This window comes from Capricornis sumatraensis, chromosome 1, assembly GCF_032405125.1.
Source record: "Capricornis sumatraensis isolate serow.1 chromosome 1, serow.2, whole genome shotgun sequence".
In the NCBI taxonomy this organism is placed as follows: domain Eukaryota; kingdom Metazoa; phylum Chordata; class Mammalia; order Artiodactyla; family Bovidae; genus Capricornis; species Capricornis sumatraensis.
In genome coordinates, this window is record NC_091069.1 from 175,286,355 (window position 1) to 175,305,896 (window position 19,542).

At 42.1% G+C, this 19,542-nt stretch overlaps 1 protein-coding gene across 6 annotated transcripts in view; it reads left to right on the top strand.

The window, feature by feature from the left end:
- The window catches only part of KALRN (kalirin RhoGEF kinase), a 694,704-nt gene that overhangs the window by 443,857 nt on the left and 231,305 nt on the right, over nucleotides 1–19,542 (top strand). For all 6 annotated transcript variants that reach the window (XM_068966221.1, XM_068966363.1, XM_068966508.1 and 3 more), the window contains exons 22-25: nucleotides 4,537–4,719; nucleotides 5,958–6,076; nucleotides 8,828–8,894; nucleotides 9,462–9,571. In XM_068966221.1, the coding sequence (XP_068822322.1) occupies nucleotides 4,537–4,719; nucleotides 5,958–6,076; nucleotides 8,828–8,894; nucleotides 9,462–9,571 (479 nt within the window). The remainder of the gene's footprint in view (nucleotides 1–4,536; nucleotides 4,720–5,957; nucleotides 6,077–8,827; nucleotides 8,895–9,461; nucleotides 9,572–19,542) is intronic.

The following is a 19,542-nucleotide window of genomic DNA, read 5'->3' on the forward strand; positions in this document are numbered from 1 at the left end:
TCAGCTCATCACAGGCTAACATCACCACCACTGTGATTCAGCTTCCCTTCTCTCCTCCTCTCTGCTTTCACTTCTGCTCTGCAACAAGCTACCCAGAATGCTGTCTCTATGGTCCATGTTCCCAGAAAATCCACCCAGCATGTTGCCCCTGTCCCTGTTCAGTAAGAGCTCCTAGACCAGGACACCTTGGAAGTCACTGGCTGCATATTGATGGGCTGCCCTCATGGGACAGGTTTTTCCTCTGATCTCATCAGCAGTGGCCAGACATGCTGCAGGTCACACGGTGCCACCATAGTCACCTACTAGAAATTAGTTCAGACTGCTCTCAGGATGGGCCATGGGCATGGTTGGGTCCGTTTCATGAGTCAAATCTGTTCATCAGTTTTCATTCCATTCCCAAATGCCAAAGAATGTTCAAACTACCACACAATTGCACTCATTTCACATGCTAGCAAGATCATGCTCAAAATCATCCAAGCTCGGCTTCAACAGTACATGAACCAAGAACTTCCAGATGTACAAACTGGATTTAGAAAAGGCAGAGGAACCAGAGATCAAATTGCCAATATCCGCTGGATCATAGAGAAAGCAAGAGAATTCCAGAAAAACATCTGCTTCTGCTTCATTGACTATGCTAAAGCCTTTGACTGAATGGATCACAGTAAACTGTGGAAAATTCTGAAAGAGATGGGAACACCAGACCACCTTACATGTCTCCTGAGAAACCTGTATACAGGTTAAGAAGCAGCAGTTAGAACCTGACGTGGAACAATGAACTGGTTCCAAGTTGGAAAAGGAGTACATCAAGGCTGTACATTGTCACCCTGCTTATTTAACTTTTATGCAGAGTACATCATGCAAAATGCTGGTCTGGATGAATCACAAACTGGAATCAATATTGCCGGGAGAAATATCAATAACCTCAGATAAGCAGATGACACCACCCCCTTATGGCAGAAAGTGAAGAGGAACTAAAGAGCCTCGTGATGAAGGTGAAAGAGACAATGAAAAAGCTTGCTTAAAACGCGACATTCAAAAAACAAAGATCATGGCATCTGGTCCTGTCACTTCATGGCAAATAGATGGGGAAACGATGGAAACAGTGAAAGACTATTTTCTTGGCCTCCAAAATCACTGTAGACGGTGACTGCAGCTATGAAATTAAAAGGCGCTTGCTCTTTGGGGGAAAAGCTATGACAAGCCTAGACAACATATGAAAAAGCAGCGTCATTACTTTACCAGCAAAGGTCCATATAATCAAAGCACTTTGGCCACCTGATGTGAAGAGCCAACTCATTAGAAAAGACCCTGATGCTGGGAAAGATTGAAGGTGAGAGGAGAAGGGGATGATAGAGGACAAGATGGTTGGGTGGCATCACTGACTCAGTGGACATGAGTTTGAGCAAGCTCCAGTAGATGGTGAAGGAGAGGGAAGCCTGAGGTGCTACAGTCCACGGAGTCACAAAGAGTTGGACACGACTGATTGACTGAACAACCATTCTTCCCCATGTAAGCCTTCAACTCTTGCTGGTCTAGCTCTACTCACTTCTCAGCACAGTATTTGCCCACTCATCCATTTTCCCAACATTTATGCTATACCTACTAAACATTGCTGATACAAATGAGTAAGATACCACATTTATCTCTTAGAAACATATGGTCTAATGAAGGAGACACATGAATAACTCAGGATGATACACACTGAAGTAGCAGCATGTGTGTGTGGTACTGTGTGAACACTGGGAAGGGCAGTCCCCCACTCAGCTTGTAGGGAGGGGACGAGGGACATTTAGATGAAAACGGGTGAGGAAGAGCCGCTGATTGCAGGAGGGGCGGGCGAAGCTCAACATGGCTGGCGTTTAGGAGCCACGGAGAGCCGTGGTCAGACAGGGGAGGCCACGTGAGGAAGGCCTTTCTGTGCTGCTCATTTCACTGTCTGTTTGCTTCCCTGGGTCCCACATGTACCTGGAATGCTCTTGCTCACATGCCATTCTCCTTATTGACACTGAAATCAGTTTTGATGTTTCAGGATATAATTTCCTCTGCTATAGCTGCTCTGGTAGGACTGTTGTTACCAGTAGGCTATAAACCCCCATCTCATATACAAGTTTCCGTACCAATAGCAGAGAATAGATATATATTTCCAAGACTTTTATATCAAGATAGATTTCTTGATTATAGCTACAAAATTAATGTTTAAAGTTTAAAAAAAAAAAAAAAACTAAGAAAAATTGTTTTCTAGAGGGAAAACCCCAAATGCAATGATATGTAAGTCCTTGGGGAACTTTCCTGGTGGTCCAGTGGCTAAGACTCTGTGCTTCCAATGCACGGTTTGGTCCCTGGTCAGGGAACTAGATCCCACATGCTGCAGCTAAGACCCAGTGCAGCCAAATAAAGCTTTTTAAAAGTTCTTGGAATACCAGGTATCTTTTATTCTCAGTGCTGCTGCTGTTTGCCTTTCCATGGTTAAGGAGGTGTTTCTCCTGTCCTCATACCCACCTTATTTCCTTCACACTAACGCTCTTCTGGCCCCTTGTCTCCCAGCCCCAGGGACCAGCCCACTGCACTGAGATAGGAGAGGCTCAGACGTGTTCAATGAGTTGCTAGAGAGTGGGAGCCCTGGCCGTGTGGTGGCCAAGTTCTCTTCTTGCCCTTCCAACCAGAAGCCGCCTCTGGCATTTCTGGAGAGGATCAGTCTCTCATGGGGGGGAGGGGCTGTAGATGAGCCTGGAGAGGCCAGGGTGATGGTGGTGGCATAAGGAGTGAAAGGCGCTTCTGTCTGTTCCGCTGTTGCCCCAGTGGTTTTCTGTCTGCTTCCCTCAGTTATCTGGATTGTAGCATGGTCCAAATTTTGGACCTACTTTCCCCCTGTCTGAAAGAAAAAAGATTATTTTTCAGAATAGTATTTAAATACTCTTCCTTTCTCTTAAAATCTATCAGACTTTCCTAATAGACTTTAAAGTTTCATAACTCAAACTTAGGATAAAAGATGAGCAAGTGTTTGCTTGTTTGGACAGCCCTTCCATTTCTATGCCTTTTTTTTTTTTTAACTTTTTATTTTTACTTTATTTTACTTTATAATACTGTATTGGTTTTGCCATACATTGACATGAATCCACGCACGTAGACCCCACCTCCCCCATGAGACCTGTCTTGCCTCTGCCAGCCCACCTTTTTTTTTTCCCCCTTTTTTAAGATCACTGCAGTGTTAACTATATGTACTTTACATTTTGACATTCAGTTATACAATGCCCTGAGTTATTTAACTACTCTGGGTGAGTCTTGTCCCTCTAGGGATAAAGACTGTTGGGAGGAAATGAGTATCTCTTTTTCTTCTCTTGTCTACCCCTCAAGTCAGTTCCCACACCCCTCTACACATTGGTGTGGTCAGGGTAGGTGTTGAACACACTCTTGTTAGAAATGAAATTAACCCAATATATGCCATGGCTCTACCTCACTTAGCCCCGTGATGGACACTAGCTTTGTATCCATCCTCTCTCTAAAGAAAACTAAAGATAAGATCCTGGTGGTGAAGGAGACAGAGTTTACTCTTAAATCTGCTAGTTAGATTTCTTCAGATTCTGGCTGTACCAACACACTTGATGTTTAGAAAGCCTTCTTCAAGCCAGTGCAACGAAGGGAGAGAACTAGAAACTATAGACAAGAGGCAAATACACTCTACCACTTACAGGTTGTATGAACTTGGACAAGCCCTAAGCCTCTCAGAGCCTCAGCTTTTTTCATATGTGACTCAATAAGACCTACACTGCCTCCCTCCACCTTCCTTCTAGGGGTGCTTTGCTATTCTAAAAAAAAAAAAAACAAACAGTATTAAAAGAGGCTCTTTCACTTCAGCTAAATTTTTGAACCATATTTCAATTCTACTGGGTTTGAGGGAAATAAAATTGTTCACAATCATAATTTAAGATTTTTCAGTTAGCAGCAGGAATGAAACGTAGACTTATTTGAATTTGCAAGTAAGTTGTAGTCTATATGTTCACTTTCAAGTCTGTTCTTCGGAATTTTGAAATCATCTTTTTGTAGACCAAAATAAATAAACAAAGAACCCGACCTGACATGGCAAAAAAATAAATAAATAAATAAATACATACATTAAAAAAAAAAAGACCCAAACAAGCCTCTGATGTGACATTAGCATACTCTGTAAACCAGTAAAGTACTATATTAACATAAGAGATTCTTAAATCAGTAATCATACTGGCTAACATATATTGCTTACTGAACTCTTATTTTGAGCATTGTGTTCAGACCCATCCTGCATTGTCAACTCATGTAATGCTCATAACAATGTTATGATATAAAAACTGTTATGATCCCTATTTTGCATATGAAGGAACTGAGGCACAGAGGGTTTCAGTAGCTTACCCAGGACCTCCTGCCTATAAGTGACAGCAACTGGGATACAAATTGAGGCAGTCTGGCTCTGGGGTCTCTATGGCTGCTGTGAAGAAGGATGGAGTGATGGGTTATGAGAGTGAAGGTCAACTAGTAACTTATGACCATCTTTTGGGGCAGCAAACAAAGGAGAAGGTGAAGCTTCTGATTCAGCTGGCTGATAGCTTTGTGGAAAAAGGTCACATTCATGCCACAGAGATCAGGAAATGGGTGACCACAGTGGACAAGCATTACAGAGACTTCTCCCTGAGGATGGGAAAATACCGGTACTCCCTGGAGAAAGCCCTAGGAGTCAACACAGAGGTAGGTGTGGGGGTTCCCGGGTGGGACATCTTCCTTTCCCCCTCCCTCAGTACTGCTGCTCCTCACTGTGGAAGGAAGCGGCGACTGCAGAGGAATCTTTCTGAGCTGTTGACACCTAGAGCACTTGCCTTGTGTGGTTTTTCTCCTGGATGGGCTGGATCTTGCTGGAACTTCCAACTCCCCACAATTGGTGCTGTGTATATTGTAAAATTGGCTGGCCAGGGGTGGGACCTATGGCTACAGAACAGAGTTTTTCTATGTGTAGAGTTAACTGCTGACTTTGAGGATTAAACTCCTTATCTTGGCTTCATCAGTACTGTCTTCACCTAATTATGTTGACCAGCAAATGATTAGAGTCCTCAGTATGTATAATAGTGCTCTTTTAAGAATAAGGGAGGCAATATGTGTAAAGTCTATTTGACATTTCAGCTGAAAAGAGACACTCTTTGCCAGGAAGCAAAGAAGACTGACTTTTTAATCTCTTCTTTATAATAGGGGTCAGTAACCTATGAATTAAGAGCTAAATACAGGGCGGCAATTTAATCCTAGGATTTCTAGTTCTTAAATCTTTAAATAGGCTCACACTCTGAAACAGAGAATAAAGTGGTCAAACCACTAAAATTGGGGGAATTAACATCTCCCCCAGGCTTTAACCTATAAGCTTTTTTTCCTAGAGATTTTCATCCTATATAAATACCAGACAGTGGTTGAAGTAAGCAGGAATGGGCAATTAGAAAATTCAGTAATCGTTCTACCATTTAGCTTTCTATTTCCAGAGAAGCTGTTTGTTTAAATAAAAATATTTACTTTTATTACTTTCCCTTGACAAGTGGAAGTTTTCTTCTGTATTTATGCATTTCTGTTTCACATCTGTTTTAATGGTTAATAATCAACCTTGGAGCAGTGTGTCTGTGTAGATCTAAATAGAGCCAAAGTCCTTGGGGAAATATGACACTAATTATCAAATGTGTTCATTCTTTTCCTTTGTTGTAGATATTAGTCCTGAACAATTGACTTGAATATTTTATATTTTATTATTTGAAAAAACATTATGAAGAATTTTTTTGAAGAATTATGAAGAAGAGTGCTTGTGGGTGGCAGCTGGTGGGATTCCCCATCTTCTTATCCTTCTCCATTATATCTTTCTCTGTTCTTCTTGTCCCCTGCCTCCCCTAACTCTGCTGAGTTGCTTTCCCAGAACATCTCCAAGGTGACCTCTGTGATCTGTGTGTGTGTAGGATAACAAGGACCTGGAGCTGGACATCATCCCAGCAAGCCTTTCAGATCGTGAGGTCAAGCTCCGGGATGCCAACCACGAGGTCAATGAAGAGAAGCGGAAATCAGCCAGGAAAAAAGAGTATGTTTATGTGTGCGTGTGGGCAGGGGTTGAGGGCAGTTTCCGCTTGACTGGCAGGTTCCTCATGGCCCATCACTTTAGACTAGCTGATGTATCCTCATGACCACCTACAGAGGTTGGGATGGACAGACGGGATGCTTCCACCCACATTTCACACTAACCAAGAAGTGTAGGGCATTGGAGAGAAGAAACAATGAAGCAAGTCAACTTTACAAACCAAGTCTTGCCACTCTGTTTCCTTTACGTCGGTGTTTCACAGTTACATTCAGCCAGAGATGTGCGCACACTTTATGAAGAACATTCTGACAGAGTCCTTTCAGGCAATGCTGGAAAAAAGTGTGCGCTAAGATTAAGAAGTCTTCTGTAGTTAATTTTATCAAAATAAAGTAGGACCACAGGTCCCTTGGAGCTGAAGAAATTCAAGGTGGTCTCTGAAGTCAGAGCTTGTGTTTCCTCTGGGAGTATGGTGGTTTGTTTGGGCTGCGGTGACAAAGTATGATGAAGGAGACGCTTTTAACAACAGGAGTGTATCATCTCACAGTTCTGGAGGCGAGAAGTCTGAACGTACAGTGTTGTCTGGGTTGGTTCCTTCTGCGGGCTGGGAGGGAAGCCTCTGCTCCAGGCCATTCTCCTGCCATATTGATGGCTGTCTTCATGTGCACTTGGCATCCTCCCTGAGCACAGGCCTGTGTCCAGATCCCCCCCACCCCTTTTAGGGATACTAATCATTTTGGACTGGGAGCCCAGCCTACGCCAGTATGACCTCGTCTTAACTAACTGCATCTGCAGTGACTCTGTTTCTAAATAAGTACCACATCCTGAGGCACCGGGAGTTAGGACACAACATGTGCGTTTCAGGGGAGACACAATTCAACCCATAACAGGGAGGAAAATGAGAGAGAGGACAGATCTTCCTGCTGGGCTCTCTCTGGGACTCCAAATGGCCAGAGGATGGTAGAGGTGAATGGAAAGGAAAAGAAAATGGGGTAGAGGGTACTGGAGCTATATGATGAAGGAAAACAGGAAAAACTGCAGGAAGCAGAAGGAGAAAAAAGGAGAAGATAGAAGCTTGCCAGAATCCAAGGCAGTAAAATCAAAGACAGCTTTTCAACGCACGTGGGATTACATTTCTTCTGATCTTCTTTCCTTTTTTACCAAGCACTTACAGTGTTCTAGGAACTTTGCTTGCATGAGCTTGTTTAATCCTTGCCGCAGCCCTGTGTGATCAGCTGTGTTACAATTGAGTAGTCTGGGGCTTGGAGAAGCAAGACCTGCCTCTAGGAAACAGCAGTCATGATTCAGTTCCTGTTTGTCTGACCTCAAAGCTCATGGACTTTCCATCTACCAATAGAGCAAGAATAGTAAGAGTGTGGCTTATTAACTCCTCCAAAAGGGAATTTTTATACTTTAATGGAAAGGCTACTGCTAGAACAATGTATTGCTTTAAAAAAAAAAAAAAACCCCATGAAGATAAAGGTCCAGGAGAAGATGCCTCTTATTTTAACATTTCTTGTGAAATTCCCAACAGGGAACACTCTGTGGATAATCTTTCTCTAAATTTTTATCTGTGACACATTATAAATAGGAATTTTCATTATAAAGCACCATGAAAACAGTGACATAGAAAATCTGAAATAAATGTATAAAAACGTACTTTGTGCTAAATTAGAGATTATTGCACAGCACATGCCAGCTAGGAAGGACCATTTATAATACAAATTTGTGAAAGATGTGGGTACACTACAGTGAAGCCTCACGTCTTTAAGCCTGATGTCTGCCCGGGTGCACTGTGTTGTTTAGGAGTCCAGGGAGACAGGAGCCCTCTCCTTGCAAATGTGTGGCACACCCTTCTCTTTTCCGGAGAGTGAAAAGCAGTCACTTAGCATTGTTAGCTTGTGCTGTGGTTGGGATCACCCACTCAGCCTCAGGCACAGTAGTTTACGATGTAAAATAGTCCCTTTGGAGGCCAGAGGTCAGCATACTATGGCCTACAGGATACCCCTGGCCCACCACCTGTTTTATATAGGCTATAAACTAAAAATTATTTTCTACATTTTTAAACGGTGACAACTATCAAAACAAGAATATTTTTGCTACATAAAAATTAGATGAAATTATTTTCTGTTCATAAATAATTTTATTGGAACACAGCCAGACTCATTTCTTTTTAACATATGTCTGTGGCTTCTTTCATGTCCAACAACAAAGCCGAGTGCTTGTGACAGAGACTGAATGACCCACAAGTAGTTACTCTCTGGTTCATTACAGAAAACAGTTTGCTAACCTTTCTGACTTTTAAACCTGGTTTAACCTGTGGCACTGTGAACCATTTTGGTATAAGTTAGCAATTCTGCTGAGCAGGAATCAGCATTCTGGGAGCTACAGTAAGAGAAGTGTAGGAAGCTGAGTTGGTGTCTAGTTGGTGAGAATGAGTGTGAGTGGTGCTACATGCTTGTGCCCGTACACACATGCAACTGGGAGTACACAAATGTCAGCACAGAATCACAACATGGTAGAACTGGGGCAGGAAGGAGGGGAGTAAGTATGGAACTTGCTGAGCACAAGCATACTGAAGGGACACAAAGCAAATGATCAGAGTGAGAGGGACTCAGAGGAAGAGATTTATGTTAGTAAAGTAGAAATAAAGGACCTTCAAGAATGTGATAAATGCTTGGGGTGGGGGCAGTGAAGTTTGAAAGAAGGGATGCCTTATCTCTCTAACCAACTAAAAGCCCGCTTGTTTCCTTCTAGATTCATTATGGCAGAATTGCTCCAGACAGAGAAGGCTTATGTGAGAGACTTACACGAGTGCTTAGAGGTAAGTCTTGTGGTCATCAGTTCTCAACTGTGTTAGAAAATGATGTCCTTGCCAAATCTGGTACTGGAGAGGAGCTCAGTACTCTGTCTTACCCCAGAGCTTGAAGAATGAAAAACCAGCCAGAGGATGTCTTTCCCCATATCAGTAATAATTGCATGAGAATCAAAAGTGCTTTGGAAAACAAACTTTTCTCAGATTAGAACTAGACCCAGCAAAAGACAGCATGTAAGGAAAATGAATTCAAACTAAAATCCATGACACAGTCTATGAACTTAAGTCTGAAAATCGACATCTCCCCCCTGACACACAGTCAAACTCAGAGCATATTTAATAAATAAAAGTATGGAGTTTGTGCTGTTGCTGGGATGAATTTCCTTAACAGCAGATCAAGATAATAGAACATTCAGGTTTTCTTTCTTTTCATTCTGCTTATTTACCATCTCACTTTTTAAGCGCTACGTGCATCCCTAGTCTGACCCTTACCCCACAAGTTTTTAAGGCCTATTTATTTTGTATGTATTTCACATGGCAGTGCTTGCCAATGATGGAACTGTTGCTGTCTTACAGACCTACCTGTGGGAAATGACCAGTGGTGTGGAGGAGATCCCCCCTGGGATCCTTAATAAGGAGCACATCATCTTTGGCAACATCCAGGAGATCTACGATTTTCATAACAAGTAGGTTGGTGGTGGAGGGTTTCAGTGGAGGACACTTAGGGCCATAAATACCCAACAGCAAGGCTTCCCAACAGGTGGACCCAAGTTAACTGGGAATTCTCTCCTGGTAAAGTAGTGCCTGTTAAATCTCTAAGTTAATGGCTGTCAGACTTCTTTCTCACTCACCCCTCTTTCTCCACAGTGGTCCAAAATTCCTAATGGAGGGTGAAGTCAAATGTTCAACAGTATCCTGACTAACCTAACTGCCAGTATCCTCAGACTGAATCAAAATAATAGGCAGGCTTGAGGAAGTAAAAGTAGCTTCTCTTTATTAAAACTCTGGGTAATCCTGACATTAGAATTCATCTGAGGTTAACCATCCTACTTTGCAGGCCTTAGGTTTCAAGTTCCACTGATGTTTTCTTTTGACCTAAATATTCCCTTCATCCCTAACTTCCTCATCATCCCCGCCCTCAACCAAAACGATAGACAGATTGATAGATACCTAATCAAATTATCTAGTGAAATATATTTCTTGACAGTTTATAGGGGAGAACGTCAATCAACCCTCTATGTTTTGTTGAAATAAGTAGAATCATAGAGCCCTAAAACTTCACAACTCACTTCTTCCAGCTCCCAATCTGATTTATACATTTTTTTCATAGCATACTAAACATATTCAATCGTTAACAAAGGGTCAGGAAGAACACTGGTTGGTTAGATTGAAAGGTTATTGTTGAATTACGACGCCAGGATTCTTGGCCCCCAGAGAAGAATTCAATCTGGGGCCAGAGATGAGGCTTGATCGCTCAGAGCTTTTGTGTAACAAAGTTTTATTAAAGCATAAAGGAGATAGAGAAAGCTTCTGACATAGGCATCAGAAGGGGGTTAGAAAGAGTACCCCCCTGCTAGTCTTCAGCTGGATGTTATATAGTCACCAGCAGTCTGTTAATGAAAGCAAGGAATGTCTCAAAACTTAAAATGGCACCAGGCCCTTCACCCATAAGATGTATTTTGGGATAATCTTGGCACCAAATGGTTTATCTTGGGCCATAAAATGATTAACTTGAATCCTGAAGAAGGGCAGATCACCATACAAATAGTTTCATTTACATAGATTAGAGGAACAATATCGGAGTATAACATACTGGTTTATCAAGTAGGTTCTGAGCCCAGAAGGGGGAACCGACTTGAGGACAGAGTTTGGGGTAAATGCATAGTACATTAGCATAGCTACAGATAAACAGTTCCATAAGAAAAAGGCAATGGTTAACTTCAGGTGAAACCAGGTGTCATTATGGCAACACAGAATTTTAAGAGAAACCTCCTTTTAAATTTGTATAGAGAAGGAAAAAATATCGCTAGTTTGTTTCCTCCTGCCACTTAAGAGAGATAAGAATATGTGACACTTGCAGGCTATTTCCTCTGTTTGGAGACCCCTGGCCTTCCTGCCTGTTACCCTCTCAAGATGACATATCCAGCTATGGAAATAACTGAGTTTCCAATGTACAAATGGAGGGAACCTTGAGAAATAATGTTGACAAAAAGTCCTAGAGCTCTCTCAGGACCCTGTTGCAAAGAAGGGCTAACGCAGAGGTTCAGAGTTGTAGGATACAGTGTGGAGGAAGTCCTAGGATCAGGCTAGTCAAGGCTTTGACTCAATGAAGTTGTCATGCTGGAGGTGAAACTGCCAGTACACCAGGGTGGCAGTCCCCTTGAGGCAAGACTCTAGCACAGCACTGTGCCATAGAGCCGTCAGTAGGGTGGAAATGTTTTGTGTCTGTGATGTCCAGTACCATAGCCACTGGTTATGTGTGCTTAGTGAACACATGATGTGTGATTAGTGCTATTGAGAACTGCATTTTCAACTTTGTTTAATAAATATAGGTGACAAGTGTCTACTATATGGCACAGCCCAGCTCTAGAGAATGAGACCTCATTCTTTGCTAAGAATGACCAAAGTCAAGTGTGTGTGTTCAGCTGCTCATCGGTGTCTGACTCTTTGCAACTCCATGGACTATAACCCACCAGGCTCTTCTGTCCATGGAATTTTCCAGGCAAGAATACTGGAGTGGGTTGCCATTTCCTCCTCCAGGGGACCTTCCCAACCCAAGGATCAAGCACGCATCTCCTGCACTGCAGGCGGATTCTTGCTGAGCCACCTGGCAAGTAATAGTTGAATATAAAAGGATGCTGAGCTCTAAAAGGATCTCATCAACACCTGATAATTAATCTCCTGTAAAGTCATCAAATGGCATTAGCTAAAGAAAACATAATAGCTCCCCTGTCAGTATGAAAGCAGTAAGCTCCAGGGTGAAAATACCTTCTGACTCTCTGGAGTACTTGATAAAATTTCCTAGTCTTTTTTTAAATCCAAATTTTTATGCTCGCTATATTTTTTGTCTGGAAATCTCCAGTGACAGCAATATTTTCTCCTCAAGTCTATTTAATAAGATCCCAGTAAAGCCGTTCTTGACCACTGACCCCACATTCCATCATCTGAGCTCAGCTGAGTATTATCCCATCTCCCTAGATATTTGGGAAGATATCAGCCTAGAAAGTAGTAAGTCATGTTACTTTTCTTATCTGATTTATGATCTCTGGGATTTAGTCAGAAGTCTCACTTTGCTCATATTCTTACCAAATTGCCAAGGTATGGGAATATAGAGATCACGATACGCACTTCCTGTGAGCCTTGTTTTTGCCAAATCAGTGTATAAGGGGAAAGACTCTTCGTTTCAAAATTGACCAATTGTAACAGAATATCTGGGCTTCCCTGATGGCTCAGTGTTGAAAGGATCCACTTCCCATACAGGAGACATGGGTTCAATCCCTGGTTTGGAAAGATCCCCTGGAGAAGGACATGGCAACCCACTCCAGTATTCTTGCCTAGGAAATCCCATGGACAGATAAGCCTGGTGGGCTACGGTCCATGGGGTCATAAAGAGTTGACACAATTTAACAACTAAATAACAACGGAGTATCCAGCATAACCTTGCCTTACCGTGGTTTAAAGGTATCAGTCCAGTAAATCAAGGCAAGCAGTTTGGTATCTACTTAAGAAGTAGCTGAAGGTCTACCTACCAGTTACAAAATAGAGTTCTAAAAACTCCATAAAATAAAAAAGTCAAGTTAAGCCATAGGAATATTGCATTTTGTAGTGGAATAAATTCAGTGATTAAGAACACAGCTACCCCAAAAATGTTACCTATTTATAACATAAGAAACAAGAAGAAAATAAAAACCAGCCTCTGAGCAACCAAAAGAAATATCACAAAGATAAAGTTCTTCTCTTTCCAGAGGAACTCCTTCTTGTCTACCATGAAGCCCTCTCTCTTTCTTGGTTAGATTGTTTCCAAGCCCATAGCAATTTAGAAGCAGCAAATAAGAATCAAGAGTTTGAGCAAGTAGCTTGATATCAGTACCTGACAGGAAAGAAAGATAAACTTCCAAAAAAAGAGTCAAAAGAACCCAAAAGATCAAGGTGGTCAAGAGCTATTCTCCATTGGTGCAGATGCTCCTGTGTCCCAATATAACCCAATATAGAGTCCAACAGAACCACTGTATTATGATACAGCATAGTAATATTATATTAGTAATAGGTAATAATGAATCATTGGCATATCCTGCATGAAAAAGCAAGGAACTTGTAATGCATTTAGAAAGCTATCCACCAAAATATGTTTTAAATAGTCCACAATTTAGGGGAACATGAAAAAAAATCAAGCTGTTTATTAATTCCCAGTAGGATCTAGAGGACTTAAGGCTTTATTTACGCTACTCATAGTATGTGCTTTCTTCCCATGTCATACAAAATTTGACTAATGTAGAAAGTATAACCCTCTAAAATCTCTAACGAGTAATATTAAAAATGGCAATTAAGCCAACTTTGAAAATGCAGAAATTGTGAACTCCATAAGAGGTCATGTCTCTCACTGCATAACCCCAATACTTGGCACACAGTAAACATTAAGTGTTTGTTGGGTGGATGAATGAATGGGTGGGCTAAAAATAGAATTAAAATTTGCAGACTTATGGCTAATGCCATTCAAGTCATAATTCACTCTTTTGTTTATGAAAATCTCAAGATACGGAAAATCATTATTTTTCTTCACCACTGTCAGAACCTTCTAGACAAGCAAAACATTTGCATGTCTAAATGAAAGAGTTTCCTGGGTACTTCTTATTGGGAAGACCAGGCAATTGTCCAAACTCTAGTTTGCTCTTCAGAAATACTTTTCTGAAATGGTCACTTTTTAACCTAAACGTATCAAAAGGTTCTTTTTAACCCCAGTTGCTTGCATCTTTTCAAATTTATAATTAAGTGCTATCTGACAGAGAAACAGACTCCTTTGATTTCTAGTGCATTGCTCAGGTTCTGTGCCTCTTCTCTAGAGAGAGTGAGGGAAAGAGATTGGGAGGGAGGAAGACTGGAGACAGACTGAGAGGCAGAGGGACTGAGATGGACACTGCCTGCATAACCGTATCAGCTGAGGCACTGGGAAATTAGTATCTAGACCAAAGGAGCATATGTTAAATAACTTGGCTAGTTAATATTGATCCTTTTAAATGATGTCACTTTGAAGAATGACAATGAAGATTGGTTTTGTGTGTGTGTGACCTTTCTGTAGGAGCTTTGTCTCTATAGGTATTGAATGGAGAAGTTCCCAAGTATCAAAATTATTGTAAAGAGGAACAATTCATATCTGTAGAATTTAATAGTTAACAAGTAGTGATAGTAACACAAATTGGAGGTTTAAGGAGTGATACTTGGTTTTTACCCTCTGCTTTCCCTATGTTGATACTGCATCTCGTATCTATAGAACTAAATACAAAGATCACGGCACTCACCTACTCAAAACCTAGGTCTATTTTTTGCATTTTGTTAAGCATTCTGGGAGTACTCAGGAACCGAGGCAAATGCCATAGATAGACCTCCCCAGTGGTGATGGTTTTATTAGTGCTCTCTCCCCACTTTGACTGGCCTACAGTTTGTAATGTGGGAAAATCATTCATTTCCAGTTTGCCTTGTATTTGATTTTCAGCTTCAGTAAGGACAGCAGTTTGTTCAAAATGCTCATTCCCTTTGGTTAAATCTGAACTTAATTTTTCCCTTTCAGTTTTTGGCGATATGGTCATACGTGAGTCTGGGCAATACCATTTTTATAACATCTCTGTTGTCAGGGGTCAGAAGGTCTTCCTGAGCATCAAGCCTAATCGTCCCCACTGACAGATAAGAGCCCTGAGACCCAGAGAGGGCCCAGTGACTTGCGCACTTTGTGACATTTCCCCGTTGAACAGTTAGGCATAGATTCCGGTGGCTGGGGCAGTCCCTCTCTCCTCTCCGTAGACCACGGCTGGCACTGCCAAGTCTGGTTGCTTTGGTTCATATCTCACCAGCTCCAATGAGCATCTTCAAACCTCAGGAACCCTTCAACCCGTTTCCTCCATAGGTATGTCATCCAGGTCACACCCTTACAATAATAGCCTGAAATGAAGAAGTTTGGGAGTGAGTCTCCATCCTGGGTCAAGGGTGGGGGAAGGTGAAGCCGTCACACCCCAAGGTGGACTGTGTCTTGTCACGTCGGCTCCTGTGAGACTGAGGCACAAGAGGGGCAAGGGGGTGGGTGGAGGGGGTGTGAGGCAGAGATGGTGGTGACAGGAGCATGGAGGAAGGGAGGAGAGACAGAGTGAGTGGGAAAGTGGGATAGAGCACCTGGACAGAGGAGAAGTGAGGACAGTGGATAGCAAGGGAAAGAAGAGATGCGGAGAAGAAGGGAGAGAGGGAGGGAGAGTGGGCAGTACTAGAGGAAGGCAGTATAGAAAGGGGGAGGGGGAGATGGAGGGGGAGAGATGGATGAAAGAGCTAGACCTCCCTGTCTCCTCTGGTAGGCAGGAGAGTCGGTTAAGCATTTTTCAAACATTTTGTATTATCATCAGCCAAGGAAAAATTATATATCCTGTCCTGATATGCACATGCTTTATATATTATATATAATAGGAAAATTAAATCTTGCAAAATAATGCCCTCACCATGTGTGATGCACTCTGATACTTTGGATTAGGTTCTGTTCTCCTTCCTCTTTAATGCTGGTTTCCACCCTCTAAATTGATTTTACAACCGCTTGAAATGCAGAGGGTGGATCTGTAGCTACAAGGTGAGGCGCTGGCTCCCCCAAGTGGACGGAAAAGGGGTGTGCAGGCCACAGCCTCATCCGAAGGCCCCTCTGCCAGGCTGCAGCTGCTTTCTCTGCTTTGCCTCTCCTCCTTCCTGTACTCACACACCTTGTTTGTATTCTCTGCTTTCTGTGCTGCTTTCCCACACCAGGAAAATCTCGTTCTATTCTACTCTCTTGTTTCATAGGAACTGGAACTTACAAGGTTTGTGACCTGCTCAAACCGATTAGTAACACAGCCAAAGAATCCACGTCTTCATAACTCCCTATTTTCACACTGTCGTTTTCTTAATATTCAAATGTCAAGCAGAGAGGAAGGGGACATCTTAGTGCTTTTTTTCTTGGGCGCTAAATTTATACTCTGAGAGATAACTATGAGCCTTACACACTTATCAGTAGGGCCTTAAAAAATTATAGCTGCGATTTTGTTGTTGTTGTTGTTTTTTTTCCAGTGCTAGTTTTATAAATATGGGGGAGTACCCAAAGCAAAACAAAGGCTAAACATTCATTTTGGTGTGTCAAAGTCATGTTCATTTCAGTTGTACACACTAACTTCTTGGTCTCCATGCCTAGCTACTAAACAGCCTGTCTGTCAATGGCCTATGAATAACATTAAATGCAAGATTCGTTGTTTATATTTTACTTTAACATTAAACTTATGTTTGTGCTGTACTTTTTGATTCATCTAATCACAAAAGTTAAATTTAGGAAATATTAGCAAAATGTATTCAACAGGTAGTACTGCAGCGAGGTAAGCTGCTGCTTGAGGTTTAAGGTGAGGGTGGGGGGTATACTGAGTAAGAGTCCAGCCCTGTGCACCTTTCCTCTCCACCTGTAACCTCAGCAGAAGTTTCTGCTGTGAATTAAAGAGACAGAGCCTGGTGATTATCATGGCCCAGCCCAGGTGATCAAACTGTGCTGAGCAAAGACTTCTATGAACCATCTGGCACCTTCCCTGGAGTGCACACAACCCTCCAGTAGTTTAACAGCTGCTCAGTGTGCTAACCGGCTGTCCTGGCCTGCAGTCCAGAACCTCTTCCGTGCTGGGCTCTGGGTCTATCTGGTCACTAATGGGTCCCTTAGAAATGATCTCTAGCTCCTCTTGTATGCAAAAGCGTAAGGGGCAGTGTCCTGGGATGCCTGCAAATAAGCCTGATACCTCTCTCCCCAGCCTGCCTCCAGCTTTATTTGTTTATGTCTCCTTGTTGTTCTGCTTTTCTCTTGTTACCACTGTTACCCTGCTTCATTCCCCTTCTCACCAACAAGTGTATATGCCCATGCCTGAGAGCATGCACAAACAAGGCCATCACATGTATTCTCCTTTAAATTCAAGCTGTACCCTTGATATGAAGGTCCTCAGTGAAGGACACACTTCTTTAGAAGCAGTAAGATACAGACCAAATTTACCTTTGGCAAAAATAACAGTTTCAGAATGACCCAGGGTGCCTTTGGAATGGTGCTGTATTCATGGTGCTTAATGACAAAGCTCACAAAGTTTTTCTGTCAGTAATGCTAGTGGCTTTATTTCCCAGGATCCCATCCAAAGCCGGAGGGAAGCATTTTCCTCATAAAGTAACTGCATAATGTATTACATCATCATAATTTGACAGAGTAGTAACATTGCTTAGATCTTGACATTTCCTTTTTACTGAGGTGTAGTTGTTGTACACTGTTAGGTACGATGTGCCGTGCGTAGTCGCTCAGTCATGTCCGACTCTGCGACTCCATGGACTGTAGCCCACCATGCTCCTCTGTCCATGGGGATTCTCCAGGCAAGAACACTGAAGTGGGTCTCCATGCCCTCCTCCAGGGGATCTTCCCAGCCCAGGTACTGAGCCCAGGTCTCCCACATTGCAGGTGGATTCTCCACCATCTGAGCCACCAGGGAAGCCCCACTATGTACAAGACAGGAGTGCAGTAGAGTGATTCACAATTTTCCAGGCTAGACCCCACTTATAAGTATTATAAAATACTGACTGTGTCCCTTGTGTTATACAGTATATCCTTGTAGCTTATTTTATTTTATACCTCATAGTTGTGGCCTTTAATCCCCTACCCCTGTGTTGCCCCTCCCACTTCTCTCGCCCCACTGGTAACCATTAGTTTGTTCTCTGTATCTGTGAGTGTGCTTCTTTTTTGTTATATTCATAAGTTTGTTGTATTTTTTTAATTCTGCAAAGAAGTGATATCATACAGTATTTGAATCTTGACATTTCTTTAAAAGTTTTACTCATTTCTGAAAGAACCCCAGATATTCACACAAACACTTAAACTTCTTGCTTTGCTCATTCTCCCATGATTTATTACACATAATTATTGGAGTGGTAAAGACCAAGATGTTGCTATAGAACAGCTGAGGGGGAATGTCCCATCATTTGTAGAAAGTGTTGTGACTTCTTGTGCTTTAATTTAAACTCATAATGTCTATTTGAAGTAGGTAGAATTATACTGATCAAGTGTACATAACCTGTCATCTTCATAAGTTTCAAATTAAAAAGCAAAATAGAGTTTAATACTGCTACTGGTCTTCAGCAATTACTTGAGATGGTAGTACACAACTTATTCAAAGTTATGAATCGATATGCCCATCACAGAGTAGCTTGTTTAATTCCTACCTTTTTTATTTAAAAATTAAACCATATAGAGTGGATGTAGGATCTGCCAGCTGGAAGCATACTGGAAAGGGCAGTCAGTTTAGTCACTCAGTCATGTCTGACTCTTTGTGACTCCATGGACTGCAGTACGCCAGGCCTCCCTGTCCATCACCAACTCCCAGAGCTTACTCAAACTCACGTCCATAGAGATGGTGATGCCATCTAACCATCTCATCCTCTGTCGTCGCCTTCTCCTCCCGCCTTTGATCTTTCCCAGCATTAGGGTCTTTTCCAATGAGTCAGCTCTTTGCATCAGGTGGCCAAAGTGTTGGAGTTTCAGCTTCACCTTCCAGTAAATATTCGGGACTGATTTCCTTTAGGATGGCTGGTTGGATCTCCTTGCAGTCCAAGGGACTCTTAAGAGTCTTCTCCAACACCACAGTTCAAAAGCATCAGTTCTTCAGTGCTCAGCCTTCTTTATAGTCCAACTCTCACATCAGTACATGACTACTGGAAAAACCATAGCTTTGACTAGACGGACCTTGTTTGGGAAAGTAATGTCTCTGCTCTTTAATATGCTGTGTAGGTTGGTCATAGCTTTAGCTTTTCTTCCAAGTAGCAAGCATCTTTTAATTTCATGGCTGCAATCACCATCTGTAGTGATTTTGGAGCCCAAAAAAATTGCTTTCAAAAGCTGATGTATGTATGGACTGGATGCATTAAAATCACCTGGGGAGTTTTGCTAAATGATACAGATGCTCAGATCCTAACCCCAGAGGACAGTGCACAGGCAGGAGTAGGGGTCACTAAGTGTTCCTTGAGACAAAGTCTGATACTTTCCCCAAAAGTGTTCCACTTGCAACAAAGTTTGGGAAGCACTGCACACTCTACTTACCTCAGAGATATAATGTACCTCATCATATTATAGGATTTTAAAAGTCCTTTCATAAATAAACTAGTTTAACCCAGAATTTCCAAGCTTAAATGATATGTGATCTTGAAATCCAATTTTTACATAACCCCAATCAAGATTTTTCCTAGGATATGGTTTTCAGAGAAGACAGTCTACTATAGATTTTCACCAGGGGCATGGTCGAAGAGCTCCCTGGGAGTAAATCTCCAGGAGTGGAGTTTATTAAAATTGGGAGGCACTGATCCTGAAAAACTAATTTAGTGCCTATGGACAGGGAGGCCTGGCGTGCTGCAATTCATGGGGTCGCGA